General features: G+C 39.7%; 2 protein-coding genes across 2 annotated transcripts in view; one reads left to right on the forward strand and one right to left on the reverse strand.

Moving 5' to 3' along the window:
- LOC102200076 (cytochrome P450 3A40-like) overlaps positions 1-1,458 on the reverse strand; it is a 5,913-nt gene extending 4,455 nt beyond the window's left edge. Inside the window, exons 1-5 of the mRNA XM_005750213.2 lie at positions 1,395-1,458; positions 858-1,017; positions 675-768; positions 97-149; positions 3-12 (exon numbers count right to left, since the gene is read on the reverse strand). Coding sequence (XP_005750270.1) covers positions 3-12; positions 97-149; positions 675-768; positions 858-928 — 228 coding nt within the window. The 5' untranslated portion in view covers positions 929-1,017; positions 1,395-1,458. The remainder of the gene's footprint in view (positions 1-2; positions 13-96; positions 150-674; positions 769-857; positions 1,018-1,394) is intronic.
- Positions 1,459-1,527: 69 nt separating this feature from the next.
- On the forward strand, positions 1,528-8,403 carry LOC102197914 (cytochrome P450 3A30-like). The gene is made up of 14 exons (XM_005750205.1): positions 1,528-1,620; positions 1,761-1,854; positions 1,974-2,026; positions 2,187-2,286; positions 4,663-4,776; positions 4,860-4,948; positions 5,122-5,264; positions 5,356-5,480; positions 5,953-6,028; positions 6,114-6,274; positions 6,383-6,450; positions 6,802-6,960; positions 7,588-7,750; positions 7,867-8,403. The coding sequence occupies exons 1-14, from the start codon at positions 1,550-1,552 to the stop codon at positions 7,972-7,974; spliced, it is 1,524 nt and encodes a 507-aa protein (XP_005750262.1). The 5' UTR covers positions 1,528-1,549; the 3' UTR covers positions 7,975-8,403.
- Positions 8,404-9,337: the final 934 nt, after the last annotated feature.

Here is a 9,337-nt window from a genome sequence, read left to right on the forward strand (position 1 = left end):
ACACACAGGCACCTGTAAAACTGAAGCACAGATAATAACCATATTCTATATGCATTCAGAGTCACACAAACACACACTGTAGAAAACACTACTTACCCCCACATTTTCCCATATTTCTTATAACTTTCTTCATCAAAGTGAAAAAATCCCTGGAAACAAGAGCGATACAAAAGATCTAATTATTAAAACACATCATGAGCTGTTTATGACGTAGAACACTGAACAACACCAGATCACACAAAGATCAAATGTGTAGTGTTGGCTACACGGGGGCAGTACGTGACCATAGGTCACAGTGAAAGTTAAAGAAGGTGGGGCTTATCAAAAAGACTTCAACTACACCAGAGAACAATGATAACACAATTTTTAAAAAAAAGTGTCATCTTTCAATTAGTCTACAAATCATAGAAAATAGTACTTGGATCATTATGCAAATATGACCCAGGTCAAGCTATTACCAAGACTTTGGAAAATGTAGATAAACTGAAAGAGCAACGAAGTCTGGTTCACTGATCTAACACTGCGCACACAGGCAGCATTCAAAGTGACGTGTGGATCTGAGACATTAATATAGGGATCATACATTTGAAACAGTCCACAGTGGATACAGTATATGCAGTATATACAGTATATACAGTATATACAGTATATACAGTGTAAGTGTTATTGCCCACCTTTCTATATTTCAACATGGTGCCAAAAAATGGGATAGGTGACGGCCCAGGGACTCCCAGTCTCTTAAATGTCCCATATGTCCAGCAGGAATACCTGTGAAAAAAATGGAACAGGTGTAAGAGAATAAAAGAAGAGCAAAAAGTGGAAATAGCTGAACACATCCAGTAATCTTTAAAACTTACACAAACAGCAGCGTGATGAGGGCAGCCAGCAGGGTCCACGTCTCTGCGGACAAGAAGAAGAAGTACGCCATGTCTGCCAAGTTTCTCTCTTCTCTTCTTCTGTTTTTTCTCTTCTCTCAGTGGTAACACAAGCGTCCTGACCAGAGCCTTTTATATTGTGCTGCACACACATGTTGCATGAGAAAGGGAAGTGTGTGTGAGTTTAACCAATAGCAGCAGAGAGCATCAAGTGAATAATTAACAGAGAGAAAGACTGAGGAGCATTTACTGCGTCATAATCACGAGTAGTAGCTCTGCTGTTTGTGACCCTGCAGTTTTCAGCCCTTCATTTTTGTACTTTATGAGTTTAAAACAAACAAAAGAAGCACAACAATGCAATAAAAACAGCTGTGATTAGCATAAAGGTTTTGTTGTTTGAACTTTAATCTTATTGTATTTGGAATTTGAATGTTACAGAGCAATCACAGTCAAGTCATTACAAACATTTTTTGGTCAAATTGTTTTATATAAACAGCTTTAAACTTATACTGTACTCACAGAAAAAAAAGCATGTCCAGGCATGTACTCACATCTGTGGGTGAAAGTTCTTTTCCTGTTTTCCTTCAGCCTGGAAAGAGGAAAGAGGCTGGTTTATGTAACAGGACTCCTCTCTGAGATCAGATTACTTTAATGCAGCCGAGCAAGAGGGAGCCATGGGTTTTGTTCTTTTCTTCTCTTTGCAAACATGGATACTGCTGATCACATTTATCTGCATATTTGTTATGTGAGTTAATGTTTACAGTAAAACAGTTTAAATTTAAGCTGGCAACAGCTGAATTGGTCAAGACAAGCAAGTTAACAGTAAACAGTGTTTGAGTGAACCTGTGCACCTTCATGCTTTAACCCCTTTGATGTTCTTTCTAGGTACGGCCACTGGACCTTTGGTATATTTGAGAAGATGGGGATCCCGGGTCCAAAGCCAGTCATGTACTGGGGAACAATAGCCAGGCACAACCGTGTATGTAAATCCTTGTGATTGCTATTTGTAAAGATCGAATGATTTGTACCAAGTTCAGAAGGATACAGTGAATAATGTATAACATATCTTGGTGATAAATATGCATTTCCTGATAACAGGTTCACTACTTAGATGACTACGAATGTGCTCAAAAGTATGGGAGGATATGGGGGTGAGTTTGTAAAACTGTCCATATAAGAGCTTGTGCGTGTTTTTAATTTATTTCTTTGTTTTTGTCAGCACAACTGGAGCCAAAGTTCCTTCAGCAATTAAAAATATTTTCCACTACAAATACCTCCCAAAATGCAGATGTGTTCTGTGTAAATGTTCAGTGTGTATGAGTTCAGGAAACCCATGCTGGCTGTGATGGATCCTGACATGCTGAAAACCATCCTGGTGAAGGAGTGCTTCAACTACTTTACCAACCGCAGGGTGAGAACACGAACATGAAATGAACACTGACTGAAACAAAACACCCAACAGTCTGTTATAGTAAAACTTTGTGGTAACTAGTAACCCTGGGATATGGTTGTTTTTTGTTTTTTCCAATAAAACGATCAAAACAATCAAAATGATCAAATCATCCTGCTGGAAATACAAAATTTCAAGAAATGTTTTCGCGAGTTCCCTCAGTAACAACAGAAGCTGAAAACACTGAAAACTGTGAAAATCCTCTGCTCACATAATTTCCATCCATGTTTCAGATAAACTCTAAACACTTGAATATGACATACAGTCAAGCTTTGCTCTGTCGTACCTTTTATCACTGGAAAAAAGTGTGATATTCGACCCAAAGGTGGTTGAAACATGCTAATGTTAGCATGTGTACATACAGCATACAACAGTAACATATCAAGCACGCTCACTTTCTGCTCTGACATGGCTCTTTAGCTTTTAAAATGATATAATAACACTTTTAACATAGCACATGTTCAAAGATGTAACAACTTACACTATCAGTCACCTTCTCATTTAATGTATTTTTATTTTTATTTTTACTACTTCCTACATTGTAGATACAAACTGAAGAAATCAGATATATGAAGAAAGATATATGGAGTTATGTAGCAAAGTCTTATATTTTAGATTCCTTAAAGTTGCCACCCTTTGCTTTGTGACAGCGCTGCAAATCCTTGGCCTTGTTTCAATGAGCTTCATGATGTGATCACCTGAAAAGGTTTTCACTTCACAGGTGTCCCCTGTCAGCATTCATTTGTGGAAATTCTTGCCTTCTTAATGGGGTTGGGACCATCAGTTGTGTCAGGTTGGTACACAGTTGACATCCCTATTTGACAACTGTTAGAATTCCTATTATAGGAAGAACCAATCAGCTAAGTAAAGAGAAACGACAGTCCATCATTACTTTAAAAACTGAAGGTCAATCGAGAACATTGCTAAAACTTTGAATATTAATGTTCCCAAGTGCAGTCGCAAAAACCATCAAGAACTACGACGAAACTGGCTCACATGAGGACCTCCCCAGGAAAGGAAGATCAAATGGTAAATGGCCTGTATTTGTATATTGCTTTTACTAGTCCCTAAGGACCCCAAAGCGTTTTACACATCCAGTCATCCACCCATTCACACACACATTCACACACTGGTGACGGCAAGCTACATTGTAGCTACAGCCGCCCTGGGGAGCACTGACAGAGGCGAGGCTGCCGGACACTGGCGCCACCGGGCCCTCTGACTACCACCAGTAGGCAACGGGTGAAGTGTCTCGCCCAAGGACACAACAACCGAGACTGTCCAAGCTGGGGCTCGAACCGGCAACCTTCCAATTACAAGGCGAACTCCCAACTCTTGAGCCACAATCACCCCCCAAGAGTCACCTCTACTGCTGAAGATAAAATCATCTGAGTCACCAGCCTCAGAAATTGCAAGTTAACAGCACCTCAGATTAGAGCCCAGATAAATGCCACAAAGAGTTTCAGTAGCAGACACATCTCTACATCAACTGTTCAGAGGAGACTGTGTGAATCAGGTCTTTATGATCAAATAGCTGCTAAGAAGCCACGACTAAGGAAAAGCAACAAACACAAGAGATTTGTTTGGGCCAAGAATAACAAGGACATTAGACCAGTGGAAATCTGTGCTTTGGTCTGATGAGTCCAAATCTGAAATCTTTGGTTCCACCTGGCGTGTCTTTGTGTGACACAGAAAATGTGAACACGTGGTCTCTACATGCATGATTCCCAGCGTGAAGCATGGAGGAGGTGGTGTGATGGTACTGGTGCTTTGCTGGTAACACTCTTGCTGAACCAGCATGACTACCACAGCATCCTGCAACAACACGCCCTCCCATCTGGTTTGCGTTTAATCGGACCATCATTTATTTTTCAACAGGACAACGACCCCAAACACACCTCCAGGCTGTGTAAGGGCTGTTTGACCAAGAAGGAGAGCGATGGCCTGGCTTCCACAGTCACCTGACCCAAACCCAGTCGAGATGGTTTGGGATGAGATGGACCTCAGAGTGAAGGCAAAAGGGCCAACAGGTGCTCAGCATCTCTGAGAACAAGACTGTTGGAAAACCATTTCAGGTGACGACCTCATGAAGCTCATTGAGAGAATGCCAAGAGTGTGCAAAGCAGTAATCAAAGCAAAGGTCGGCTACTTTGAAGAATCTAAAATATAAAACATATTTTGAGGGTTTTTTTGTTTACTATATGATTCCATACATGTTCACTCATAGTTTTGATTTGCATCTGCGAATCCTTTGCCTTATCATTGTACAAGTATTTACAGCTGTTTGCCAAACACGTGCAAACATATAACCACGACTTAAAACCACTATCTCTCTAGAACTTTCGTCTGAACGGAGATCTCTATGACGCAGTGTCTCTGGCTGAGGATGATCAGTGGAGACGGATTCGTAACATCCTCTCTCCCTCCTTCACCTCTGGCCATCTAAAAGAAGTAGGTGGAGACATATGGAGGTTACAAAAAAGTATTATTTGTCTTCACCATTGTTTCACTTGCGTTCTTTTCCTCTGTTCAAGATGTTTAGCATCATGAAGCATCATTCGCACAAACTGACAGACAGCCTGCAGTCCAAGGCGCACAATGATGAGGTCATTATTGTGAAAGAGTGAGTGATACCATCCAAGCTACGTTTGTAAAACATTAAACCTCAGATTTTCCCCCAAGATGAAAAATAAATGTGTTAGCTAAAGGAACTTGTGGGCTGATTTTGCAGCTGTGTGGAGCAAACAGTTGAAGGCCTTGAATGTGCCACTGCTGAGTACAATGTGTGCATTCCAGCTTCTTTGGATCCTACAGCATTGACGTGATGGCAAGCTGCATATTCAGTGTGGATTTTGACTCAATCAAGAACCCTTCAAATCCCTTCATCACCCACGCAAACCAGATGTTTAAATTTTCCATTCTTCTTTATATTTTTCAAGGTACTGCCTCTGTTTTGTTTTGGTTTTTTTGTCTTATTATTAACAGATTTATTTGGTAACCAAACGTTTTGACCCATTTTTTCTTTCTCAGCATGCTTTCCAATTTTTCTTCCTCTCCTGGAGTGCCTGGGTGTCTCCTTGTTCCCCAAGTCTTCTACCGCTTTCTTAAAGTCAGTTGCGGAGAAGGTCAAAGCCGAACGCATCAGCTCGTCCAAGGTTTGGACAAACACAAGCTCGGTATCGTCATAAATATAGTCTTGTCTCGCAGCTCATCGAATGCTTAGCTACAATGAAACTTGCAGAAATCCAGTTGAGAAACCACTAACAGATGACTGAAACAATCTCACCTCATGACCTGTTTACATGTTTTTGTCACATCGTGTGACCTTGATTGTTAAATAGAAATATCCAAATATGCCTACCAAATCTCCTGTGATCTCAACATGGTGTGCCACACATGCCACACATATAAAAAGAACACCAGAAGATGCGAGGTTTCAAATTTCCTAAAGAGAATTATTGGCGCCAATTCTTAAACTCATATTCCCTGATTTTAGTTTTATGGTAAATCATTTTTATGTGTGTGTGTTTGAGGTTCACCTTCACATGCGGGCATTGTTTCAAGTGCTTGTTCAGATATGATGTAAAAGTCATTTAATCAGATGTGTTTTCGTATGACCTGTTTTAGGCTTCAGATGATATGCTTCAGCATTTGATCAAGTGTCAGACAGCCAGTGAAAATGACAAAGAAAAGAAGCATAAGGGTAAAAACATCACTACACGTGGAGTCCCTGTGGTCACATCTATGCACATCAGATGTCTCATGCCCTCTTCTGTTGTTCCTAACAGGTCTTACTGAACACGAGATAATTTCCCAAGTGACCATGTTTGTGTTTGCTGGCTACGAGACGAGTGCCATCGCTCTTGTTTTTTTAGCGTACAGTTTGGCACGAAATCCTGAAATCATGAAACGCCTTCAAAGTGAAATAGACTCCACTTTCCCAAACAAGGTAGAATCAAAGTTTCTGATTATGAAGTTGTTTTCTTAATATTATTTGATGAAAACATTAAATCAGAGCTGTCTTTAACCAAAATTGTGATTTGTAACAACCTTATAGGGTCCAGTTGAGTACGAAGCTCTGATGCAGATGGAGTACCTGGACAGTGTGGTCAGTGAGTGTCTGAGGTAATGAGCTTTTACTTGTGCTTGCTGAAAGAATATACACTATGAGACCGCATGGTGACAAAGAGAGAGCGTAGGAGCGTACCACAGCCAATAGGACCTGAGTTACAGGCTGTGTAAATGTGTGATCTAAGACAGTCCAGCACATACTTGCAGGTTGTGAGAGGGCAGGCAAGCTGGGACATTGCACATGGATTGCACAAACACCAGCATACAAGAATAATTTAAAAAAATTCCCACCTAGTGAAAAAACATATACTCATACCACATCAATCCAAATGCCAGTAGGAGTGCTTGTGATTGCATGCTTAGTGAAATACAGACATTTAAAAAGTATTCCCATTTTGTCAACAGGCTGTACCCCTCAATTCCACGTCTGGAACGAGTGGCTAAGGAAACTATAAAAATCAGTGAAATCACAATCCCAAAGGGCATGCTTGTTATGGTTCCAGTCTACGCTCTGCACCGTGACCCGGAGCTGTGGCCAGAGCCAGAGGAGTTCAAACCTGACAGGTAGTTAGGAACTTATCTTAGCAAGTTAGCAATTTATCTTATCGTTCTGAAGATAAATAGCAACAATTCTGCAAAGCTACTTATCATTTACTTAAGTCGTGCCAACAAGGAATTTCCAAGTACAGCCTTTCTCACTACTGGGGATTCTGAGGGATGTTGAGGGTTGTTTACTCATGCAGTCATTCACTGCCAAGATTAACCCTGTAAAACTTAAAACAACTAAATAATCCACTGAAAGTTACATTTCAAACAATTCAGTTTTTATTGAACCTTCTAAACAAATGTATTAATTCATAAATAACAGTTTGCACATTTGTACCGTAGTTTAATATCATTTTTGCTACATCTGGCATTTTTATGCTATTTCTTTCTCACAGTAGGCCTGTGTCAGGTTACTTAGGTATAAATAAATCACACACAAAAACATGATATGCTTGGCATTACAACATTAAGCATATTTTCTTTTGTAAATATCTTTGTATTATAATTTAAAGGACATGTTATTAGGGCAGCATTTAAACACTTCTGTTATATGATTCTATTAATCAATTAAAAGCAGTCATAGCAGGCAGAAAAAAATCATGTAAATTGTGGGTATTTGACATATTTTTTCAATTTGTTTTACAGATTTAGTAAAGAAAACAAGCAGAACATCAACCCGTATACTTACCTTCCATTTGGGGCTGGGCCAAGGAGCTGCATGGGGACGCGATTTGCTCTGATGATGGTTAAACTGGCCATGGTGGAAGTTTTGCAGAACTTCAGCTTCTCAGTCTGCAAAGAAACAGAGGTGACTGTGTGTAAATTGCAAACTTAGCTTGACATAATTTCCTTCGTGCAATAAGAAAACAACATTTGCTGTCAAAAACTGATGTTTCTGATTTAGTGAATTTGTTCGTTCCTCAGATCCCCTTAGAGATGGATGTTGCAGGCTTTGTCTCTCCGGTTCGACCAATCAAACTAAAGCTGAAGATGCGTTCCATCAGCTCAGCAAATGTGGATCCATGTAACTAGAAAGCGCAAGAAAAACTCTGGGTATGAAAATACCAATTTAATATATTTTATTAATGATCATCTACTCATTTCTTGTCAGTTGGTTAGCATTTAAAAAAGCAGTGAATAATCACTAATCACTGACATGTCACATCATTAAGAAGTAATGACACAGAGTGCCTCACTAACATACAGAAAAAGGTGGAAGATTTACATAAATATTTGGAAAGAGACAACTTTTTAAAATAATTTTGTTTCTGTACATTACCATGATACATTTTAAACGAAACAACTGAGATGCAGTTGAAGGGCAGACTTTCACCTTTAATTCAGTGGGTTGAACAAAAAGATTGTGTAAAAGTGTGAGGAACTAAAGTATACTTTAACACAATCCAATCATGTCAGGAGCTCAAAAGTAATTGGACTAATTAAATAAGTGAAAATACAATGTTCATTTCTAATACTTGGTTGAAAACCCTTTGCTGGTAATGACAGCCTGAAGTCTTGAACTCTGATGCTGGGTTTCCTCTTTTTTAATGCACCACCAGGCCTTTACTGCAGCGGCTTTCGGCTGCTGTTTATTTGGTAGACTTGGATATCTCCCTGGAGAGTGTTGTTCACTTGCTGGTTGTTTTCAAGGGGTTTCTCTAGGAAATGATTCTGCGATTATCCACCACTGTTGGCTTCCGTTGATGTCCAGGTCTTTTGGTATTGCTGAGTTCATCAGTGCTTCCTTTGTTTCTCAGGATGTACCAAAGTGCAGATTTTGCCATTTCCAATATTGTAGGATTTGTCAGCTTCACAGCTTAAGGATGGCTTGTTTCACTTGCACGGAGAGCTCCTTTGACCTCATGTTGTCTCTTCACAGCAAAATCTTCCAAATGCAAGCAACACACCTCAAATCAACTCCAGACCTTTTATTTGTTTGATTGATAATGACACCACGAAGGAATTGCCCACACCTGCTCATTAAATAGCCTTTGAGTCAATTGTCCAAAACAAACAAAATCACAGATCTATAATGAAAGGGTCATGGATGAAGGCTTAATTTAAAGGCTTTAATATTACACATGTTAAATTACTCTTTCGTTGGAAAAGTGATACATAAACATATTTGGGAGACAGCATCTCTTCACTGTGAGAGCTCTAAAAAAGCCGAGAGAGTGGGAGGAAGAGAGTGGGTGTGGATGCTGCTTATCTTCCTGGAGGAGCGTTTTTCATTTGTTTTATTCTTATTAACCCTGCTGTTCATTAATAAACTATTCTTGCAACAGACACAGCTCATCCTCTGTGGTTTTCTTTGAGTGCATTTTCCTAAGTCAACTAAACACAAGCTGATTGAGAGGCTCAGGCTTTCCAGCCCAAAGCTTTAGACACAACTCAA

Source organism: Pundamilia nyererei, unplaced genomic scaffold, assembly GCF_000239375.1.
Source record: "Pundamilia nyererei isolate P.nyererei 1_Seehausen unplaced genomic scaffold, PunNye1.0 scaffold00265, whole genome shotgun sequence".
Classification (NCBI taxonomy): Eukaryota; Metazoa; Chordata; class Actinopteri; order Cichliformes; family Cichlidae; genus Pundamilia; species Pundamilia nyererei.